A 23984-nucleotide genomic window follows, 5' to 3' on the forward strand; every position below is an offset into this window, starting at 1 on the left:
GAAAATCTTATTTCATCATATAAAAGAAAAGGTTCTACCAATCCCAAAGGATCAGAAACATTACCTCCAAGTTAATGAATATTCCAGATCTTACCCAAATACATGCTACAGCCAATTCTTATTCACTAAACTAAAATTTATTTAAAAAGAAAAGGGAGCGAGTATGGTTAAAAGATCAATATACATAGACATGAGTTCAATTCTTGAGGTTCAGATACATAGCAGAGATGGTGAGCTTTGTAGTTGCAAAGAGTTCCTTTAAAATTTAGCTCATAGGTTATAGTCCAATGTCATATCATATTCAGGGTGTACCATCTTAACTGGGATCTCATCTTGCAACTCAAACTTCCCTGGATGAAGCTTAAGCAGATCTGAGATAAAAAGGATCAGGACCCAAGGAACTTTTATATAATTTCAGGTCTTCTTTGACAAGTTGGAGTCCCTTGGGGAGCAATAGGTAATCAGGTCTTTGAAGTGGGTCCATCATCGGTACTTAGCTATACGAATTAACATAAAACAATCCCCTGTTCCTCCACCATTCACCAATGATTTGCTATACATTTCAAAGAGGGATGAATACAGAGCTATCCCATGTTTACACTTCATTTAAATGCTAGGATGTTCTTTTGATCTTTGAATTATCAGAATATGGCATAGACAGGGACTGTTTGTTACATTGTTGACCACAGTCCATACATATGTAAATACACAAAAACACAAACATTATCTCCCCACATGTCTTTAAGGGTTGAATTTGAGTCATTTATTTTGCAGGATGTTTAACCCTTTCTGGCCATGGGTCACAGTCAGGGTTGTTGTTTTTTTCCAGCCACAGCTGGATCATATCCTTGGGGGTCATATCCTAGCTCCTGCCCCCTGGAGAGTTTACCAGTTTTGTAAAATTTTGCCAGTCTTTGCTCAGGAGAATCCAGTAATTGCAATAGCAATTCAAGGCATTTTATAGGTCAGCTCTGAAGTGCATTCCCAAACCTCCCAGGTTTAGGAATGCAAAGAGCTTGCGCAGAGGCTGCCTGTGTTTTCCCTGGCTCTGAACAGTACTGTTCATGTGGACTGTTTAACTTTCATGAGCTGTAAAGTTGTTGAGAGGAAAAATGTATCAGTTCCATATTTTAAAAAAATCTCTAAAAGTGATCATGGTTTAGGGAAGACCACCGACTCTTGAAGATACTCAACCAACACTGCTGAGGAATGAGTTCACAAATAACTTCTCTACTTTTTGCCTATGAAAGCTTGAAATAAATTTCTAATTAGACACAAGGTGGGACTTCATATCATATTGTATTAGAAATGGATATATCTATTCCTAAGTGACAAAGGAATTCCTCTGAAATTATTCAGTGCTTTATTCTTCTACCTTTATGTTGAGTAGTGCTTGCACAGGTACTCCACTGCCTTGTCCATGAGACTACTAGCATAAGTATGGTTAAGTGGGCTCAGTCTTGAAGGATGTCATCGTGCCGAATATTCTGTCCCTGTTCCAGCATAGCACTGATATGCCTAACTCAAAGCAGATGAGTAGGCCTACTGACATCAGTAAAGTCAAGCATGTAACTCTGTAGTCTTGGACCTAATGCAGTACTTAATGTTAGGAATATAACTAAATGCCTTGCAGGATCAGGAACAAAGACCCCAGATCTTTGAAGGTATTTAGGCTACTAACTTCCAATGAAATCAATGGGAGTTAGGCACCTAAATACCTTTGAGGTTCTGGGCCAGAGTTCTCGGCACCTTGCAATATAGAGCCCTTAGTGAGAAATGGTTGCTGAATTGTATATTTATTTAATGCACTGAGCAGATGAAATGCTAATAACTTTTTTTAAAGATAGTGGGGCTGTAGTAAAGTGATTGGACATTACTACGTACATATTATTGTTGTTTAGGCTACAGAGAAACTGGTGGCTTTCCTGTTTGGAATTGCCTCACATATGGTGGCAGATGTGAGCTGGCATAGCTTGGGCATTGATCAAGGATTTCTAAGGACCATGGGAGAAGTAAGTGGACATCATTTTTGTTGTTTAATCATACCTGTAGATATTAGTATTGGTAACTTGTATTTACAAATAGGCTTTTAACCCAGGGGGGGAAATCTAGGTCTCTGACCTTGGAAAGACTTATGTGCACATGCTTAACTTCACACACTGATGTGACAAACATTTTTCAGGACAAAGTTGGCTAAATTTTGGGCCTATCAACTTTAGTGTCACTTTACTTGTCCTTTTCTGTTTGTACTGAAGGATGAGCAAAATTGGCTTACTGTAATTGGTTTTATACATGAAATATTCTTTTTTTAATTTTTCCCCAGATTGATTTTCATGGCTCATACTCAGATGCTCATCGTACTGGTGATTTTGGTAATTTTTATTTTGACTGATATGAACCAATGAGGTCCCAGTCCCTCTGTGAATACCAATCTAGTGCATAGTCAAATTGTGGGGATGATTCTGCCTCCTGTATGCTGATCTGATGGTGTACAGGAATCAGAAATGAGCCACAAGGACCCTGTCCTGTCTCCTTTCCACCATCCCGCAAGCCCTGGTGTAGGACCCATGTGGATGGTGGCTGGAAATGGGAAGGGTGATTGCCAAACTGTTCAGCACTATGTAGATTCTGGGCTGCAATGCAGGTGTTGTTGTAAATTAAGGTAGTGCCACTTCTCCCTCCCCATCCCTGCCTATGTCATTTTGGGTCCCTTTGGCAACAGATTCTGGATGGCCAGATTCTGCACAAAATCACCTTTGCCCTCCCACCCTGGGGCTGCAGCTGCTGTGCATCTCTGAGAAGACATGCTGCAGAACCTGGCCATTCCTACTTAAAGCCAAAATGTGAGCAGGAGAACTTCAAAGTTAAACTGAGTCACTGCTCTGAGTTTAAATATGATAATGCTTTTATCATGTTCTGGAAATGCAGAATGCTTATCCTCTCTCTTCCTTGCAAGTATACCAGCAACATATTCCAAGTCAGAAATATTTACATACCTAAAATGGAACTCTACAGTATTAACACACACGGGAGTACTGCCAACGCCCAGTGATAGACACCATTTTAAAAAAGAAATTGATGTTGTGTGCTAATATAGTAAAACTGATTTTTTTTCCCCTCTCTCTAAATGTAGGAGGTGACGTATTAAGCCAATTTGAGCTTGATTTTAGTTACCTGAAAGCAGACTGGTAAGAGCAATGTGCTTAAGCTGTCAATGTTTTGAAGAAATACTCTCATTAATTTTTGCTGCACGCATAACACATAGTGTAGATGATAATTTCAGGATGTTCTAATAAAGTAATATTTATTTGTATTATTGTAGCACCAAGAGGCCCCAACTGAGATCAGAAAGTCATTGTGCTAGGCACAGTACACACGCAGGGTAAGAGAGAGTCCCTGCCCTGAAGAGCAGACAAAGGGGAGGGAGAAAGGAAGTAGCAGTATCCCCATTTTACACATGAGAAAACTGACACACAGAGATGAGGATATTCACACTGGTCACACAGGAAACCAACAACTACAAAAATTAGCTTTAAAAATAGTTTGCTGGAAAGTCCTAGCCGTTCTTTATATAACTCAATGGCAATATCTTTATATGGGATACCTCTGTTTAGTTTAGCTATGTTTCGGTGTTTTTATGCAAATTCTTACTAGTTTTTTTTAGAAATAAAGATGTGTGGTTGTCAGTATTTAAATATTTTTCATTGTGTAATGAATCATAAAGTAGTCCCTATTGGTTATTTTATGTCCCATAAATTGAACATCACTAAGAGAAGATTTGAAATTAACATCAAATGGACACTTGCTTCAATTAAACCTCGACATTGTGAATCAAGAGTAATACACCATCATCAGGTGCATTTAAAAACAGTTTTAGACATTTTCTTGTAACTTACAATTTTCAGGTACAGTATACTTATTTAACAATTACATTGAAACATTGATTATGTCTTATTTTGTGTGACATAGGGTGAAGCTCATCCCAGTGCAGAAGGTCCTTGTCACTGTTTAAGCCCTGTCATAGGTCTGTGCTGAAGGTGGGGTAGGAACAATTGTGCTAGCTCTGAATAGGCTGATCTTAGCAGGGCGAGGGATAGGCTGGGGACAGGCCAGAGGAGAGGACACAATCCAAGACTAGGCAGATCTACTAGCCAAGAATCCCATGGAGGGAGTTACATAAAATGAATCGTGTTTTATTGGATTAAATGGGAAATATTAGTGTTAACACCTCAGTATTGTTTTTTAGGTATGTACCAGTCAAAGATCTGCTAGCTATCTATAAGGAATATTATGGCCAAGAAGTAATAACTGAAGGCACAATTATTGACTGTACTTACCTGCAGTTTCTCGAATTGTAAGTCACTGAGTTGTGAACTTCTTATTTCACAAAACATATGGGGAAAAATTATAATAACTCTCATAGTAAATCACTGAACCTGCATCTCTATGTTAGAGATTAGCCAAACTCAAACTTCTCTCCCAGACACCTTTGAACTTTGGGGAAATTTGGAATGAAGGTTTGGATCTGTATCTAAGTTTCACAGTTGTTACATTTTATAAATGAATATGACGTATATGATGAATACAATAGTTAGGCTGTATGTCTTAACAACATAAACCGGCCTGTGTTGCGAGGTAACAGCAATGTTTTGAAGCGTGGCCATGTTGTGGCACTTCAGCAGTAAAACTGATCTTCTTCAATGAAGAGTGCAATATAGATGCGTAGCTATAGGTAGCTATCTTGCCCACAGACATTTACACCAATGCAGACACTTCCAGAATACTACAGGTCTGAAGGATAGGAAGTGAAGTTGTTCCTCTTAGTTAAAAGAACCTGAACTGCGGTAATGACTACTTCAGAATATTTAGAGTCTCCTAGCTATGTTCATTAATTCAATTATTTACTAATTGGCTACGTCTACATTACCCAACAGTGGCGGCTACATATAGCTGCATGTGTCAGCGAAAGGCTCTGGCAGTGGAGAAAGGCTTCAGCAGCTCCCCCACTGCCAGAGACTTTCGCTGCAACGAGTAAAGGCTCTGGCAGGAAAAGGCAGTCGGGAAAGAATGAGCCTTCTGCTGCTGAGCTGTTTCCCCACTGCCTCCCTCCACCAGAGTCTTTCCCCACGGATAGTCTTTTCCTGGAGCGGGGAAAGGCGTTAGCTGTGGGGAGGCAGTGGGACAGTACACTCCTAAAAATAGCAGTGTAGTTGGGGAGGCAATGCTTTGGCAAGTAGAGAGCCATGTGTACGTGGGTACCTACCCACAGGCTTCAGGTATGTCTTTACTTTATGGGCCTCAGGAGTGCCTCACCCTCTACACTGCTATTTATACCTGCGCTGCAGGGAGTGTAGGTGTACCTGTCGTTGTGCTGAGTTGCAGAGCAGTGTAGAAAGCACAGATATTAAGAAATACCATCAAGATCACAGTCTCTGATGTTACAGATCTTATGATGATATAGTAACAAACAAGGAAATCTCTCAACGTTACCATCCTTAAAGTTGGATAAATACTAGGTTATTATATAGGGGTCCACAAAGGCTTTGAAATGGGGGTATTTTCATATTATTTGTTAATGAAACACATGTATCTGAAGATTATTTATTTTTGCAGGCATGGAGAAATGCTTGCTGTTGCCAAGGTAACTTATTTTTTTTTCTTGTTAACAACTAGGTACCTATTAATGTTAAGATACACTGAACCATTTCACTAATTATACTGCGTTTTGTTTCATAGCTTTTCCCATCATATGCTAGCAAATCTCCATTTTTGGTGGAGAGGTTCCATGAGTATTTCCTTGGAGGACTGGATGACATGGCATTTTGGTCAAATAATATTTTTCAGCTAGCAAGCCACATGTTAGAAAATGGGACCAGGTGAGATGTTGTTTTATGTGTTAGGATGCACCTCTTATGAGTCTACAGTAAAGTCAGATAAATTACCTTTGCTGTATTCAAGTTATGAAGTCTGTTTACTTGTTCTCAAGGAAGCAGGCCCAGTCCCAGAATTAGAGCCTAAAACTGAAGACCTTACTTAATCAGAATTCAATGAGACTTAGGGCCCAATCCAACTCCCAGTGAAATCAGAAGATTCTCGTTGAGTTCAGAGAGAGTTAAAATGAACCCTAATTGTCTAAGAGTTGCAAGTTCAGGCTCGTATTTAGCTGGTATTACTTTCATAGAAAACTTTATCACTATAATACCACTTACACAAATATTTCACCTTTGCCCAGATAGGTTCACAATCCTTCCTGTGGAGAGCAGATCTCAGACAATTATACTGTTTGTCTAGATGAATAATGTTACTGCATGAAAATTGGAAAAAGCAAATCCTATAATCTGTTGTGTTACATGCTTGAAAAATGTCACTTTAATTAAGAACACTGTACCTTACTAGGATTAGCCAGTTATTAGTGCCAAAGTAAGTTGTTACATAATCACACATGACATTCTTATGGATTCTAAATAATTCATCAACAACTTAAAAAAATACAAAAGGAATTTCTAAGGAATATAACAATGCCCTAATTTTGAATAAGCAGGGGCTATTGAGGGAGATGACCTCACTTCCCAGAGGAGGAATCTCTATGGATGAAAGTTCTATTTAGTTTAACTTCCATTAGAATATATAAAAAACTGTGTGTTTTCAATATTTCTTCAGCGGCTGCTTCATACCTGAGAACCCTCTATTTATAGAGTGCAATGGGGAGCACAAGAACAGCAACATGTAAGTATAATCCTGAAAGCTGCAAAGATTTACCTCTGAAAGAAGATACGTCCATTTGTGTGGAAATCCAATTACATGGGTAACCTATCAAGGTCCCTCGCTTCTCCTTTTTGGAAAAACTCTACTCCAGGGGAGAAATTTCTTCATGTATGAAGAGAGATACTTGTTTGATCTTTCCTTTGGGTGAAACTTAGGCCCTCCCCAACCCAAATAAATTTGCTTTTTATAGGGAAACTTTGTAAGAGATGGGAAGGGCTTCATCTTGTTGCCAGTGGATAGGGTATGGAGTAAGCACTCTGCCCCTCAGGACTGCTGTTCCAGCACCTGGATTGGAGTAGGAGTGCAACATCTGCACACCCATGCATGAGGTCTGGTGGCTCACTGGCAATACACCTGTCTCTTACACAGCTAACATCAAAAAGCCCTACTATGTTGGTCTACGTGCATATGGAATCCAGCTCTGTAGGACACAGGGTGTGTAGTCATCTGCACATCCATTCCACAGCTAACTTCCTGCTTGTGTTGTGTATGGCCTCTACGCTACTGGTGAATTCTCATTGAACTGAAACTGCAATGAGTCAAACCTAAGAACATCAGAGACACAGGAGTTAGTCAAACTTTAATCATAAGAATTCAGATCATTCCACTAAAATCTACACTCTGAGGGGTATATTTTTATTCCAAGAATTCATAATTAATCCTGGGAATTACATTCAGGGTAAATAATATATTTAGTTTAGATAACAAAAAGATTCAGAGTTTTCTCAGCCTGTGTATCTGAAGCTTTCGTATGTAATTCAGTTCAGTTTGCATCTAACTGGTACCGAGGCAATGGGGTGGGGTGGGGCAGCACAGCATAGAGAAAAGGGGCACAGAGAGCTAACGTGGGGGGGGCGGGAGAGAAAAAGAAAATTGCTAGAGATGGAGAAGAGAATCAGCAAATAGAAGTAGCGAGAGAAAGCAAGATGGCAGAGGAGTAGGAGTTTCCTTTGAGGGCTGTGTTTCCCATTTGTACCTAAACCTCTTCACCCTCACTAGTAAACAAACAACTAATGCCCCATGCACAAATTGAAAAAGACTGGGGATTTTTGCTTGACAGGTAGATATGGGTATAAATCTCACATTTTGGGGAAGCCTGGAGGTGTGAGAGCTGCGCTACCTTTATCTTACCACTTTGTTATTTTGGATTTCAAGTTAGAAGAGATTAGCTTTTTATTTTATTTTATTTTCCCCTGTCTGCTTCCAGTGTTAGTCAGGGGAGACAATTAAATCTTCTGTAACCCTAACTTGCATTCCTTGCAACTCAAATGACTTCAACAGAGTATAAATTGGAGCAGGATTTGGTCTAATGTGTGTATGGCAATGGATTTACTAGCCTGAGGAAAGGCAAGTAGAGTATTTTAGAAATATACTCTAGTAATAACTTTTACAAATCATTTATTTGCTTGCCTGTGTATTACTGCTATCAAGATCACTAATAACTCATAAAAGAATTTGTATGCTTCTGGCTTTAAAAGAAAAGAATTTCAATACCCAGGTTCAAGTGACTAGTGTACAATATTTCAATTCAAATCCGTTTGTAGACAACATGGTTTGAATGTTGTTCTTACACATTTATAGTGTACCAGTAAAAATAATACTGATGATGAGGGGAAAACACCTAATGATGCTGATGTAATAGGTAATATCCAAGGACTAGATTCTCAGCTGGTGTTAACTGGCATCGTTCTACTAACATCAATGGAGTTAAACTGATGTAACTCAGTAGCGAACCTGGTTCTAAGATCTTTTTATTATAAACATTGGGTAAACGGCCACCTGAATGGCATATGGCATGATCTTCAGCTTTTCTCATTCTATAATCATGGCATAAAATATTCAGTCCAGTCATTAAATTGCATTTAATGGGTTTATCTTGTTAATTGTCCCTTCAGCAACATTTCTAATTATTACTGCCTCTTTATCTCAACAGAATTATACAGTCCAAAAAGGAACAGCACAAGAGTGTGACTTCTTCACTCACACAAACAACTGAAAAGAATATAAATTATACGGAGAAAGGAGTTTATTTCAATATGCAATCCTGGGCAACAGTAAGTCTGTTTAGATCAATAGTGCAGGGGGAGATAGATGGGCCATGCAAAATTTGGATCTGCTATCAATTGTTTTAGTTCCTCAGTCTGGTACATTGCAGGAGGGAAGAGAGTCTCCAGATGGGGATGGTAGCATTTTACACATTGGAACAGTGGTTATATTGTTGTATATAATGATATTACAGTATGTCTTTAATATTCATGCTTCATAGCAGCAGCTGGTTGCCCGCACGGGTAAAGAAGGAATCCTACTCTTAGTGCTGTTGTGAATTCTTTGCTAGTTGTGCTTTGGATTTCTGCCTCTTTCTGAAGCAGCACTAAGGGCCTGATCCAAAGTCCACTAAGTCATACTTCTGGGTGAATTTTGTGACACTGTGTGTGTGCAGAATTCATGTCCCTGGCACATTTCTTTGCTTCCCCACAGAAAAATGACTTCTGATGGGGAAGCAAAGGGAAGCTGCAAGAGCAGTCACATGCCCCTCCCCAGCAGCGCAGGCAGGTTGGTTCAGGCGCCCAGAGCAGCTGGCTGAGACGTAAATCACCTCCGGGGGCGGGGAGAGAAAGGCGCTTGGCAGTCGTGCGTGTGAGAGAAAAAGAGAGAGACACACACACTCTATCCTTCTCACTCTCTGTTGCAGCGTGCTCAGCATGTAGGGACAGGGCTTCGGGGTGTTTCTGAGGAAGTAGACGTGGGGAAGGCTCTGTCCCCTCAGGTAGAGCAGAATGTAGCAGCCTGCCTGCTTAGTGAATTGTCCCATTGTCTTTATGAATTCCCCCCATGAATATAAAACAGGTGTAAAAGTTTAAGGCTCCTTTACTTTGCCAGAGTGGTATAAAGGACAGAATGGCTGTATAAATGCTTATGGTGCTTTAGTGATTAAAACGGGTCTATATTTTTGGACTGAAAAAATTTCCTATCAAAATGTGCTCCATGAATTGTTTGCTACTGACCTTTCTGGAGATGGTCAGTAGCCAATATAAAATGTGAGTTTGATTCCCCAGCCCTCACTTGCTCTTCAGTTACCTATAATGTAACCCCGAGCGCATGGCTGCGTATATTTGCTGACTAATAACTAGAAATAAAGGATCAAACCTAGCTACCTTACTATTAGGCAAGGGGTTTTGGGTATTTCCTCCAATGTTCCTCACTTCCATTCTCCATCTATTGTATTGTAGTTTAAATAAATTACTGAAATAACTGAAACCAGAGTGATTATATTGTGTTATTTTGACAAATAAAATATGCAGAATTTTAAAATAACGTGTGCAGAATTTTTAATTTTTTGGCACAGAATTCCCCCAGGAGTAACTGAGATCAATGTAAAGACTCCCACTGACCTACATGGGGCTTGGATCAGTTCCTTATTTGTTCAGAGTTCCTATTGGTAATGAAAATACACTGTGGATGTTTGTGGACGTTGTATTATTATTCCCATATTTCTTAAATTTTTACTTTTCTTTCAGAAGTCCCTCCACTTTATTAATGGTGCTTTTGCAAAGAATGTCAGGAGAGCATTTGCAGTCATGCATCAGCAATCCTCTAACCACGTCTCCAAGCCCACAGCCTCATACTTCCTGAAATCACCCTATGCCAGGCTTGGATGGTTGGTGCAGATTTCTCTCTCCTTTCTCCTTTCCCTCTCTCTTCATTTATGAATATTTTAAGCAGCAGCAAAAGTATTAAATCTTTATTCCTTGAAGAGATTTTAAAGATACAGTTATGGGCCATATTAACCAGGATGCAAATGCTGGCAGCTGCAGAACAACTTACTTTAGCTTGGCGTTGCTATGAGGTATTGAGATATGGAGCCTTTTTGACTTTGGGGCATTGGTTTACTGCTGACCCCATCCATATTGGTTGAAAGTCATGATCAAAGTTTGATCCAAAGCAAAACCCTGGTTCCAGATAACCCCAGTGCTTGGGAATGTTCAGATCTATATCAAAACTTTGTGGCTAGCCCCTAATGAACAAGACCAAAACTCCAAATCTGATTATGTCCAAACTTTGGGAAAGCTTGGATCCAGATTTGGGTCTGGATCTGAACAACATGGCTTGGGACCATCATTACCATCTGATGACCATTTAATAGCCTGTGTGACATGAATGGGTTGTCCCAGTTGACACTATTCTTGGTAGCATTTTTAGTAGAGAAACCAAGGACTGAATCAGCATGGAGAATGATACCTACCCTCTCTCCTCTCCAGAAGAGGATCCATCCTGATTATGGCAGACACGCAATGGGGAAGAGAGATGGAGGAAGCTTGCACTGCTGCTAGTCTTGCTGTATCTGCTCTGGGACAAAAACTGGAGACTTCAGTCTCCAGGGCTGTTAATCTTGCACCCTTCACCAGTATTAAATTAATTTACTAAATAAATGCCAGTTTATTCTTTCTCTGTCAACCTATGTGAGCTCCATCAAGTAGCTGAGGCTCACCAAACCAAGTCTAATGAACAGATCAGAAATTGAAGCACAAATCATGGCGAATGTGAGCAGCACTCTGTCATGCTTCTTTGTTTCTGTCTTAGACACTGCTTGGTGGCTGCCAAATGCTACAATTCAGTAAATAAGAACACTTTCTGATGGCAATCCATGCAGATCACAGCCGTGTTAATAGAAGCTGAACCTCAGAGGCTCTAGTCAGTTTAGTTCAACAGAATAGGTCTGAGATTCAATAAGTTTAAATCACTTGGAAAATGGCTTTACAGACTCGTAGGACTACGAGATGGTGAAAGTGACCAGTTAGCTTTGAAATGTGAACGTTTACATTTGCTGAACCAATGTGGTAATTGATGCTATGCTTTTGTTTTCTCCTTTGGTGTACAGGGCAATGACCTCAGGTGACTTAAACAAAGATGGTTATGAGGATCTCGTGGTTGGAGCACCAGGATACAGCAGATTGGGCCATGTTCAGATAGGACGGGTGTACATAGTTTACAGTAATCGGTCAGGTTTGCCTCCAGTAAACATGGATCTAGACAAGGAAGCGGATCAAGTGCTGGAGGGTTGTCAGGTGGGGAATCAAGTCAGATATTTGTCATTTAAAACAATTTGCCTTTATTTTTTTATTAAAAGGTCACTGCCCTTTATCCTTCCCTTGACTGATCAGTGGTGCTGTTAATTTTTTTCTTACAAAGAGCTGTTATGGTTTCTGAAATGTCTCTCCTGTAAATCAGGATGTTATGTGCATTTAAAGAAAAACAATCCCTGTTAATATAAAAGGTCCTTGTGGCTGAATTAAAGATGTTCTATTTATTCTTCTCTCCACCAGGCAAATTAACACTAAAACAAACTGGGACCCTTAACTGACACCGAGGTTGTGTCCATCCATGCCATGGGATCTATACATTGCTACCGGGCCACTACATAGTTGGGCTGAAAACTGCCCTTTGGTTCTTTTTGAATACATGAGGGCTATTTATCTTACTTGTTTTATAGTGCCTCTGACTATAGTAGCTATAATACTGCTTAGGCATAGCTTGGAGGAGCTGGGAACCCCACAACTTATGAATTTGAGTCTTGAGAGCTCAGTACCTATTTCCACTGGGCTTGGGGAGGATGCGGCGCACATTGTTGAAGTGCTATACATGTTTAGGAATGTCCAACCTACCTATTGGAGGTGCTCTTTGTGGATTCACAGCTCCTCCAGATACAAAACAGAACAGGAAGCCACATAAATTACTCAGGTTTCAGAGTAGCAGCCGTGTTAGTCTGTATCCGCAAAAAGAAAAGGAGGACTTGTGGCACCTGAGAGACTAACAAATTTATTTGAGCATAAGCTTTTGTGAGCTACAGCTCACTTCATCGGATGTATTCAGTGGAAAATACAGTGGGGAGATTTATATACACAGAGAACATGAAACAATGGGTGTTACCATACACACTGTAAGGGGGTATTGCCAATTTAGAGAAGGACTGGGAAATCATACAGGAAGATTTGGATGACCTTGTAAACTGGAGTAATAGTAATAGGATGAAATTTAATAGTGAGAAGTGTAAGGTTATGCATTTAGGGATTAATAACAAGAATTTTAGTTATAAGCTGGGGATGCATCAATTAGAAGTAACGGAGGAGGAGAAGGACCTTGGAGTATTGGTTGATCATAGGATGACTATGAGCCAGCAATGTGATATGGCCATGAAAAAAGCTAATGCGGTCTTGGGATGCATCAGGCGAAGTATTTCCAGTAGAGATAAGGAGGTTTTAGTACTGTTATACAAGGCACTGGTGAGACCTCATCTGGAATACTGTGTGCAGTTCTGGTCTCCTATGTTTAAGAAGGATGAATTCAAACTGGAACAGGTACAGAGAAGGGCTACTAGGATGATCCGAGGAATGGAAAACCTGTCTTATGAAAGGAGACTCAAGGAGCTTGGCTTGTTTAGCCTAACTAAAAGAAGGTTGAGGGGAGATATGATTGCTCTCTATAAATATATCACAGGGATAAATACCGGAGAGGGAGAGGAATTATTTAAGCTCAGTACCAATATGGACACAAGAACAAATGGATATAAACTGGTCATTGGGAGGTTTAGACTTGAAATTAGACGAAGGTTTCTAACCATTAGAGGAGTGAAGTTTTGGAATAGTCTTCCAAGGGAAGCAGTGGGGGCAAAAGACCTATCTGGCTTTAAGGTTAAACTCAATAAGTTTATGGAGGAGATGGTATGATGGGATAACATGATTTTGGTAATTAATTGATCTTTAAATATTCATGGTAAATAGGCCCAATGGCCTGTGATGGGATGTTAGATGGAGTGGGATCTGAGTTACTACAGAAAATTCTTTCCTGGATATCTGGCTGGTGAATATTGCCTATATGCTCAGGGTTTAGCTGATCGCCATATTTGGGGTTGGGAAGGAATTTTCCTCCAGGACAGATTGGAAGAGGCCCTGGAGGTTTTTCGCCTTCCTCTGTAGCATGGGGCACGGGTCACTTGCTGGAGGATTCTCTGCTCCTTGAAGTCTTTAAACCATGATTTGAGGACTTCAATAGCTCAGACATAGGTGAGAGGTTTTTCGCAGGAGTGGGTGGGTGAGATTCTGTGGCCTGCGTTGTGCAGGAGGTCGGACTAGATGATCATAATGGTCCCTTCTGACCTTAGTATCTATGAATCTATGAGAGTGATCAGGTAAGGTGAGCTATTACCAGCAGGAAAGCGGGGCGGGGGGATGGACCTTTTGTAGTTATAATCAAGGTGGGCCATTTCCAGCAGTTGACAAGAACGTCTGAGGAACAGTGAGGGGTGGAGGCGGGAAATAAACATGGGGAAATAGTTTTACTTTGTGTAATGACCCATCCACTCCCAGTCTCTATTCAAGCCTAAGTTAAATTGTATCCAGTTTGCAAATTAATTCCAATTCAGCAGTCTCTCATTGGAGTCTGTTTTTGAAGTTTTTTTGTTGAAGAATTGCCACTTTTAGGTCTGTAATCGAGTGACCAGAGAGATTGAAGTGTTCTCTGACTGATTTATGAATTTTATAATTCTTGACATCTGATTTGTGTCCATTTATTCTTTTACGTAGAGACTGTCCAGTTTGACCAATGTACATGTCAGAGAGGCATTGCTGCCACATGATGGCATATATCACATTGGTAAATGTGCAGGTGAATGAGCCTCTGATAGTGTGGCTGATGTGATTAGGCCCTATGATGGTGTCCCCGAATAGATATGTGGACACAGTTGGCAACGGGCTTTGTTGCAAGGATAGGTTCCTGGGTTAGTGGTTCTGTTGTGTGGTGTGTGGTTGCTGGTGAGTATTTGCTTCAGATTGGGGGGCTATCTGTAAGCAAGGACTGGCCTGTCTCCCAAGATCTATGAGAGTGATGGGTCATCCCTCAGGATAGGTTGTAGATCCTTGATGATGCATTGGAGAGGTTTTAGCTGGGGGCTGAAGGTGATGGCTAGTGGCGTTCTGTTATTTTCTTTGTTGGGTCTGTCTCGTAGTAGGTGACTTCTGGATACTCTTCTGGCTCGGTTAATCTGTTTCTTCACTTCAGCAGGTGGGTACTGTAGTTATAAGAATGCTTGATAGAGATCTTGTAGGTGTTTGTCTCTGTCTGAGGGGTTGGAGCAAATGTGGTTGTATTGTAGAGCTTGGCTGTAGACAATGGATCATGTGGTGTGGTCAGGGTGAAAGCTGGAGGCATGTAGGTAGGCATAGCGGTCAGTAGGTTTCCGGTATAGGGTGGTGTTTATGTGACCATCGCTTATTAGCACTGTAGTGTCCAGGAAGTGCATCTCTTGTGTGGACTGGTCCAGGCTGAGGTTGATGGTGGGATGGAAATTGTTGAAATCATGATGGAATTCCTCAAGGGTTTTTTTCCATGGGTCCAGATGATGAAATTATTCAGTTTCTATTAGGCTCACTAATAGGGCAGTTTACTAACCATGCAAATGGTTTCTGTGAAATGCTATGCTGTGATGTGACAGAGTGTGGTGAGTGTCTTTGGCTTGAAACTGAACAGTAGGACTAGATGATGATATATTGAGTAATATAAAGATCATGCTTTGTTGTAAGCATCTTACTAAGAAGCAGAAAGACACACACACACACACACACACACATAGTTTAAGTACAATAGTTTCTAAAGCAAATGTGTTTAAGTCGTGAAGTGTCTTCTGCTCTTTTTTTTTTAGTTCACAGACACAATGATAGTAACAGTGGGTATCCTAAGCATCACCTAAATGATAAGCAAAAGCTGAGAAGAGGATGTAGCACAACAGTGTCCTAATGAGATTAATGAGCTGAGACCAAACATGTTATGTTTTGGGGGTTTTTTTTTAAACTCCCCCTCTCTATCAAAACAAAACAAACCACTCCCACATGTATTCACTTCAGATATTGGTACTGTACATCTCTACAGGACGATCTGTTTATTCAGCTGCTCTTTTAAGAGTAAATAATACTGACAATCTAAGAACTGTGAGATTGTGGGGGGGTTTTTTTGGTCAGTTCTGAATTTCCAGCTGTTTCATAGGATGTTTATTGTGCAGAAAATTCTCGAGGAGGCAGATGCCAAGATTTTGTTTTATTGTTTTTAAATGTTACGTAGCTGCATGAGTGTGACATGTGTCTTCTCAGCCTTCAGGCAGGTTCGGTTCTGCCATAGCAATACTGGACTTCAATGAGGATGGAGTACCAGACGTAGCGGTGGGAGCACCTTCTGTAGGATCACAGCATCTCACTTACACCGTAAGAGCCCTTTATTTAGAACAACATCTGGTTTGTGTATGTTCCAAATAACAGCATTAAAGAGAGACCTTCTCACATTATTCAGGGTGAATAAGGTAGCTGGCAGCTTGCTGGTGGTTCCCAATCTGGATCTTGTTTTGTGAACGCTGAGGCTGCTGCTGGCCACCGATATAACCCAGCTGCTTTCTGTACCCTGGCTGCAGTGCAGGCAGGAAGGGGTGAAGGAGGCATTGTGCACTGTGGGGCCCTCAGGAAACTGCAGGGATGATTGGGATCTGGCAGAGGGGACGAGGAGGAGGTGACACCAAACCCCAGCCCACGGAGAGAGCGGAGAGGGGTGTCCAGTGCAGCCTGGCTCCTTCCTTTCCCTGCCAGTGCTCAGTGATGCCATCCTGGGCTGGAGGCGACTCCTGCCATCACCTGCCCTTCCACACAGACAGCAGCAGCAGCCTGGTAGAGTGGCCTCCTGTACGTGCCATTGGCAGCGGGAGCTGAGGGGCACAGACAGGGTGCATGGGCTCAGCCCACTCCGGACAGCCCGAGCTACCTGCTGAAGGTGGGGGAGGGATTGCACTGAAGAAGGCGCAGAGAGTGATTTTGAGGTCATGTGGCTTGTGCCCCCACCCCCAGCCCCACCCTCCCGCATCAACTCTGCTGACAGGGTTCACACCAGAACCTTTAAATTGTGCCCCCTCCCACCACTATCAACAGTTATGTGTCACCTCTGTTAAAAAGCCCAAGAGTATGGAACTCACTGTCAGAAGAAATAGAACAAGCACTAACCCTAAGCCCACCACTTCGCCAAGGCTTTTCCACAACATTCTCACAACCATTCGTTAACAAAAAAACAACAACGCTAAGCCCAGGGCTGGCCCACAACATTTTGGCACCTGAGGCGGGGAGCGCAAATAAGGCCCTCATGTCCCCTGGCTTGGGCCAAAACTCTGAAAGGTCTTAATTTTGCTTTCTTCCTGTTCTACTCCTCTCATGGTACTGCTCTGCTACCTACCCCAATAAAGGAGAACTAACAACTTTTAAAATGCCTTGTTCAAAAATTTTAAGTAACACTTACATTTGCTGTTCAGGCATTAGAAAGTTAACTTTTCTTGTCTGCATAGTAAACACTGGCATTTTTATCTGTTTGAATAATCAAAGTGGTGCTTTCCATGCCTTCTTGGTTGCAAAGATTTGAACTGCTTCCTTTGGAGTTGATCCTGCTGAAATGTATTTTGAAAGGGCTTTCAGTTCATCACCTAAATCACTCTCATCAATGTTGCGCATGTCATCATGTGTCAACACTGTCTCTAGTGCCCTGCATTGCTGGTGTAGGTCTTCTTCAGGTATAGCGAGGAGTTTTGGAATATCATACACTATCCCAAATATACTGCTGTGTTCCTTGAGCCGCATGAAACGTTCTTCAACTGAGTGTATTGCACAATCTAGCACCTGGTTAAAGAATTCAACTTTGAATTGTTGTTTGGGGTCTCTTATGGGATTATCCTGTGCCTCGTAATCAAAATGTCGTCTTCTTCGGTGACTCTTGTGTTTTTGAATGGGTGGGAAAATAGCTTCAGTGTGACGTTCCTCTGCCAACTTCTGTGCACTCTTCAAAACGTTTTGAAATCCCTCATCTGACTGGTAAGACTGTAGGTCTGACTTTGCTTTGTCCAGTTGTTCCATTGCTCCAGATATATCAAGGTCAACACCTTGGAGTCTCTTGCTTACAACATTTATTTCAAAGAGTATGTCATGCCACAACACTAAGCCACATAGAAATTTGAAGTTATGTATGTTTCTGGTGATTCCATTTCCCTCTGCCACTGTTCTCCCACGAACAGTTCTGTATGATCTCATTTTGAATTGTTTTTCCAAGGTAGTGGTGTATGTACATTTCTTGGGTGGTGACTCTTCTTAGCTGCTCCTGGAGTACAGTATCAAACTCAGCCATCAACTCCACAATTTTAAAGACGTTTCCATTGTTTGGCACCTACGGCTGATCTGAAGTGCCACGCAGCGCTAGGTTTTGGGTAGCAAGCATTCTCACAATGGCAATGAGCCTTTTCAGAACATTTTGCCAGTAAAGAGACTCTGATGCAATCTTCTCTTGATGCTGATCATCTATGGTGGCCTTTAACCTTAGTCTCATCTCAAGCTCTTTCCACCTATGGAATGCTCTCTAGTGATTTACTGCCTTCTCATGGAATGCCAGATTTCTTGCCAGATTTTTCCAGTCCTTCATTCCGGTAGAACCCAATGTGGCTGGAACATTAGACTGGAAGAGTTTGCAACAACAACAGTATGCAGCATTCTGGGTTTTTGCGTACATAAGCCATGGCCTCTCCACTTTGTCACCATTGGGGATTTCACGCCAATAATGTGTTGGATGGAAACGTCTATTTTCATTGTCTTTGGGGAACATGAAATTTTTCGCTTGCTGTGGCCCATGCAGTACAAGGAAGTCCCTTAGGCTACTGCTCAAGTGGGTCCAGTCTGGATCATCTAGACTTAAGGAACTAAACTCAGCAGCAGCTGTTTCTTGCGCCTCCACCATACTCTTCTCTGATCTACACTTTTCTTCAGGAATGTGCATGGTTACATCCATTTGAGATGGAGATATGGATGCTGCAGTAGCTGCCAGGTCACCTGCACTCTGACTAACTGGAAGATCAGGCATCTCCTCACCACTCACATCCTCACTGGGGCCGGAAGGCTCACCGTGAACATTTATGTCTATGTATCTCAGGAGAGCTCCTTCCTGCTTAGATAGAAAAGCTTCCTTTGCTTGCTTTCTTTTTCTGAATGCTGCCCCAGAGGGGCATTTTCTTCTTTCACTCATAACTGCTGTTCTGTGCCAGCTATAGTGGCTCTCAACACTCAGTTGAAGGGGACAAATAAGCAGGCTGGTAGCAGGACCTGAGTGAGGGAAGATATCAGCGTCTTAAGGGCCTAACTGGCTCCTACTACTTCAGTTGACTGCCTGTTCTCCTCAAGTGAGTTCAGGGAAGCAGCAGGAAACAGGAAGCTCCCTGAGAAGCTGGTGTTAATCAGTCCAGATTCCTGGGGGTGCTAGAGAGGTACAGAAGAGGCTCCTTCTCCTCTCTCTCCCTGCAGCTCCTGCTGCTTTCTGTTATTCCCTCTCACCTTTTCTCTTGCCTGCCTGTTATGTCTCTTGTGCCCTCCTTCCTCCAGCATAGCACTCCACCATCTCTATGCATCTAGAGCAGAGAGAATACATATGCCCCAGCAGCAAACAAAATTTTCTACACTCTGGGTCCTAGTGGTGCCCTCCCACAGTCTGGCACCTGAGGCGCCGCCTCAGTTCGCCTCATGGTAAGGCCAGCCATGTTGACGTAGCTGAGGTTGACGTACTTAGAGCTAGTTTCCGCGAGGTTCACACTATGATATGTCGATGGGAGACAGAAAAATGTGGGCCATATGAATTCTGCCCTCTGCCCCATGAGTGCAGAATCCCCCCAGGAGAAATATTCATAAGGAGTTCAGCCCCTTTTCCTTATCTGAACTTCCACGCCCTACTTATGTTGGAGTTCCCAGGTGCTATAGGTTAATTAACTGGGTACATCATATTCATGAGCATTTACTGGTTGCCATAATATTACTGCTGTCAGACCTTGTGAGTTTCAGTTAAACATATTATGCATATTGCTTAAACATACCTTCTTAAAATATCAGTAACTTATGTGGTTTCTCACTTCACACAAGTCAACTGACTTACTTTTATTTACTGCTATGTTTCATCTTGTGACTTAAAGTCACTTGCCTGTCAGTTATTTATGTCAAGCAAAACCATAGGCCTTGATTAGTTATGTCAAGGGTCGGTAACCTTTCAGAAGTGGTGGGCTGAGTCTTCATTTATTCACTCTAATTTAAGGTTTTGCGTGCCAGTAATACATTTTAACCTTTTTAGAAGGTCTCTCTCTAGAAGTGTATAATATATAACGAAACTATTGTTGTATGTAAAGTAAATAAAGTTTTAAAAATGATTAAGAAGCTTCATTTAAAATTAAATTAAAATGCAGAGCCCCCCCGGACTGGTGGCCAGGACCGGGGCAGTGTGAGGGTCACTGAAAATCAGCTCGCGTGCCGCCTTTGGCACGCGTGCCATAACCCGAGTTATGCTAAGTTGTTTACATTACAGGCCCTAACACTGTTGATTCTCTACTTGTGTTACAGCCTCAGTCAATACTTATACTTACAGCTGGCTGCATAGGCCATCTTCACCCACCACTCATAGAGCTGACATACTGCATCAGATCTTTTCTATATTCTTCCAGTCGGTGTCATCTTGCAGTGGGATAATGGCTGCTACGTTTACATGTGGATTGGTTGCCAGTATTGCTTTATCACATTGCCTGACACAAACTACAGCCCAAATTTGCAAACTTGACTGCCTCAACTTAGGCACGTAGATCTATATTTGGGTGCCTAAATAAGTGGTCTGATTTTTCAGAAATGCCCCGAGCAGCCCCCATTTAAGTCAATTGGTGTTCCAGCTGCTCAGCACTTCTGGAAAATCAGGTGGTGCTTATTTACCTGCCTAAATATGGATTTAAGTGCTTACATTAGGCCTCCACATTTGGAAAATTTGATACTACACACCTCTTGTTGCCTACAGACTGTACCACAGCCTTAAGTTATTGTGAACTACCCTGCAAGCTGCGTGAATGTTTTATTTATATTTAATGATATTACCTATCGTCCTTATCAAGTAACATAATGAAAACTCCCTTATTTGTTGAAACGAGCATGTTGATTCTCCCCCCCTGCCACCGCAAACTCTAGATGGATGATTTGGTTATCACATTTAATTCTTAGATTTGGGGTGGAAGATACACTATACCTTGTGGGCTCTGATGGTAAGAAAAATGCAGCCTAACTAATGGTCTTCACAGAGTTAGTCGTTTCTCTAACTTGTACTATTAAGTCCATATTTGGCATTGGTGTATACATTCTCAAAGGATTTTTCCCCCCCTCTGTTTAGGGTGCAGTGTATGTATATCTGGGCACTACAGGAAGAGGCCTGTCACCTTGGCCAAACATTACCATAATTTGCCAGGTACATTTACTAGTAAGAAGGACAATCCAAAACTGCAGAATTGGGGACTGAAGGAGGGGGGCAGATCACTGTACCATTTTATTCAGTATTGTTCCATCCCTTCAGGCTGTTGTCTGGGGGATGCATATGAGACAAGCAAACTAATTTTTAGTTACACAGGGACCACAAGGTTAGCCGCGGCAGTAGAAAGGAAACATGACAGTTCATATGACAAGGAAATTCAGGTGCAATAACTGCTGTTTAGAGCCTTTTTCATAAGGCTGCTGTTAAGATAAGCTGTCTCCATTCTGCAGACCTTCAATTGCCCAGGACCAGAGGTTCAATTTTATTACCACATGCTTCAGGACAGCATCCCTGAAGTCAAATGGCAGGAGGAGGCAGAGTGGGGGGGAAACAGTTTGCCCACACTGCTACTCTAAAGCCTTCATTACTGGGGATACTGTAGAGATGTTGGTCCAGATCCTCAAAGATATTTAGACACCTAACTTCTATTGAAATCAGTGGGAGTTAGGTGCCGAAATACCTTTAAGGATCTCGGGCATTGCTAGCCTCTTACTACTCACCATGAGAAAGGATGTCAAAATCAGGCCCTGAAATTGCAAGGGAATATATATTTGTACATTTGTCAGAGGCCACAGATAAAAAGAAATGCCTTATTGTACTTCTGCCTTGTCTCTTTGTCGAATGGTCATGTCTATTTGAGTGCATGTACTGCAGGATAGCAAGGAGGAGGGCTCAGTGGACTCCCTATTCTCCAATTTAAAAAAAAAGAAAACCCCAAAACAACCCCCAAACAACTGGGTTACAAGATGAGAGGGTGATTGATCAGGAGTATTCAAAATTAACTCTTTAGAAGAGACATAAAGTAACATAAAGCAAATAGACAATTACAATGCTGCTTTCCACTTTAAAGTTTTGATTGAGGTATTGTCTCTGGCAGCACACATTCTGTAACCTTGGCTGGTCACTGCTGGCTGCTGATATTGATGGGGATGGAAAGTCTGATCTGGTTGCAGGTTCTCCTTTTGCACCTGGCGGTGGGGAGCAGAGAGGATTTGTACTTGCATTTTATTCTCACTTCAACAGGAGTGACAAAGGTAATATTTACTGAGTAAATTGACATGTCCATATTTTATGTGGCTATATTTGCGGTTTTAATTTGACACTTTTGTTTTAATTTGAATCCTTTGTTATTGAAACCCGAGCAACCTATTATTGTCGCAGAGTCTTGAAAGGTTTATGTGCACTCTGGAAGTAAAGAAATAAATACATAAAAATAGGCTTCTAGTATTTACATTGCCTTACCTGGATTTCTACTGTCCCCACTGAAGAAAATTTAAAATTAATTTATTCCTGTATTTCTGAGTATTTGATGATTAACAAAAGTCAGCCTATTGCAATAATATTGTAAGTGCTTTGTATGTTAAATAAGTAATTTTGCACGTACCTCAGCCTAATTGTATGAGTATTAATTCCAAGGTTAGTGCACGTAGTTCCCAAGGCAAACAGAAGTGTACATCATAAGAATGGGGGTAGGGGAAAACAGTCTCCTCAGAATTTAGGCCCTGGATCTGCAAACACTTGAGCATGTGTATAACTTTACTCAGATGAGTAGTAGTGCTATTAAAGTCAACAGCAAGAGCTGTTTAGTGCTTGCAGAAAAGTACAGAACTTGGCTGTGAAACAGAAATGAATGGTTAACAGCGTGGAAGGAATGCTTATCAATGAGTGCTGCTAGGTAGTAATGGTAGCCCCTTGCATCAGGAGGAGTCTACCTGGATTTTTCTCTCAAATTGGCAAGGGCCTGAGAGTATCACAAGATTATTCATTCGTGCCATGCTAAGAGCTCCTTCATGTGGCAAAAGGGGAATGCTGCAAGTGAGCACTGTAACTACAGGGTAAGGGTCAAACTGGATTATTGTGGGATGGGAAGAGGTGAGCTAGAAAAAGAGGTTGAAGCCTAGAGCTGGAGAAGGTCAGCATGAATATGTAGGGATGCAAAACTTCACCAGTTGAGGTTTGGTTTTTGCATAATCAAATTTAGATCAGAGTCCTATTGTTTTCAAAACCAGGGTTTGTAGATGGGGAAGGCTTTCAGCTAAATTTGTACTAATTTTGACGCATATCTATTTCAAATAAGGATGGAAGCAACTGGGCGACGCTTTTGAATTCACAAATCTTTGTCAGCTGAAGTCTGCGTAAAACCAAAACCCAGGAGTGACTTGAATTAAGATCTCATTTATTTGAACTTTGGATTCAGATAAATGGTTTCAGTTTTATCTCTGTTCTAGAGAAAACATTTCAGTTCCATTCAAACTGGTTTGGTATCTCCTGTATTCCTGCCTTTAGAAGTTGAAAGCATCCCATAGGTTGTGTTTGGGTGACTTAGAGCCAAGATTTCACCACCAAACACAGCTGCTGAGTACTGCTTTGCCACCACAGTGTATTATGAAATTAGTGATAACTGGTACCATACCATGGGAAGACTAACCCAATCAAAACAGAAGTGTCTATTGCTAGATTGAAACGTGGTATATTTCAGAAACTGATAATCAATGTTTTAGCTTTGGTGAACATCCCGACTTGACCTTTGTCTTGTTTGATCCTATCTGTCAGGGCTGCTGTCAGTAGAGGATGCCAACTGGATGGTGAAGGGGGAAAAGAACTATGCCTGGTTTGGATATTCACTTGTTAGTCACCAGTTGAAGAACAAAACCTTACTGCTGATTGGCAGCCCTACCTGGAAGAGCTGTACTGGGTGTGTTTCTCTTTTATTTGGGCGTTGTACATGATCGTAACACAGTTCCTTTCACAACCTGTGTTTTTTTCCCCTATAGTCTTTAAGATCTACAGTAATATTGTTTCAGTAAGTTTACCTGTGGAACTCCACTCTT

The 23984-nt window shown here is 41.5% G+C and overlaps 1 protein-coding gene across 5 annotated transcripts in view; it reads left to right on the top strand.

Moving 5' to 3' along the window:
* GPLD1 (glycosylphosphatidylinositol specific phospholipase D1) overlaps positions 1 to 23984 on the top strand; it is a 39456-nt gene that overhangs the window by 9507 nt on the left and 5965 nt on the right. For 4 of the 5 annotated variants that reach the window (XM_074944777.1, XM_074944774.1, XM_074944775.1 and 1 more), the window contains exons 5-18: positions 1902 to 2012; positions 2324 to 2372; positions 3134 to 3188; positions 4247 to 4354; positions 5614 to 5641; positions 5737 to 5876; positions 6661 to 6726; positions 8699 to 8819; positions 10284 to 10423; positions 11645 to 11831; positions 15906 to 16016; positions 21016 to 21090; positions 22031 to 22187; positions 23707 to 23848. In XM_074944777.1, coding sequence (XP_074800878.1) covers positions 1902 to 2012; positions 2324 to 2372; positions 3134 to 3188; positions 4247 to 4354; positions 5614 to 5641; positions 5737 to 5876; positions 6661 to 6726; positions 8699 to 8819; positions 10284 to 10423; positions 11645 to 11831; positions 15906 to 16016; positions 21016 to 21090; positions 22031 to 22187; positions 23707 to 23848 — 1490 coding nt within the window. The remainder of the gene's footprint in view (positions 1 to 1901; positions 2013 to 2323; positions 2373 to 3133; positions 3189 to 4246; positions 4355 to 5613; positions 5642 to 5736; positions 5877 to 6660; positions 6727 to 8698; positions 8820 to 10283; positions 10424 to 11644; positions 11832 to 15905; positions 16017 to 21015; positions 21091 to 22030; positions 22188 to 23706; positions 23849 to 23984) is intronic. The other variant, XM_074944778.1, reaches the window with a different exon arrangement.

The sequence above is a fragment of the Natator depressus genome, chromosome 2, assembly GCF_965152275.1.
Source record: "Natator depressus isolate rNatDep1 chromosome 2, rNatDep2.hap1, whole genome shotgun sequence".
NCBI classification, from domain to species: domain Eukaryota; kingdom Metazoa; phylum Chordata; order Testudines; family Cheloniidae; genus Natator; species Natator depressus.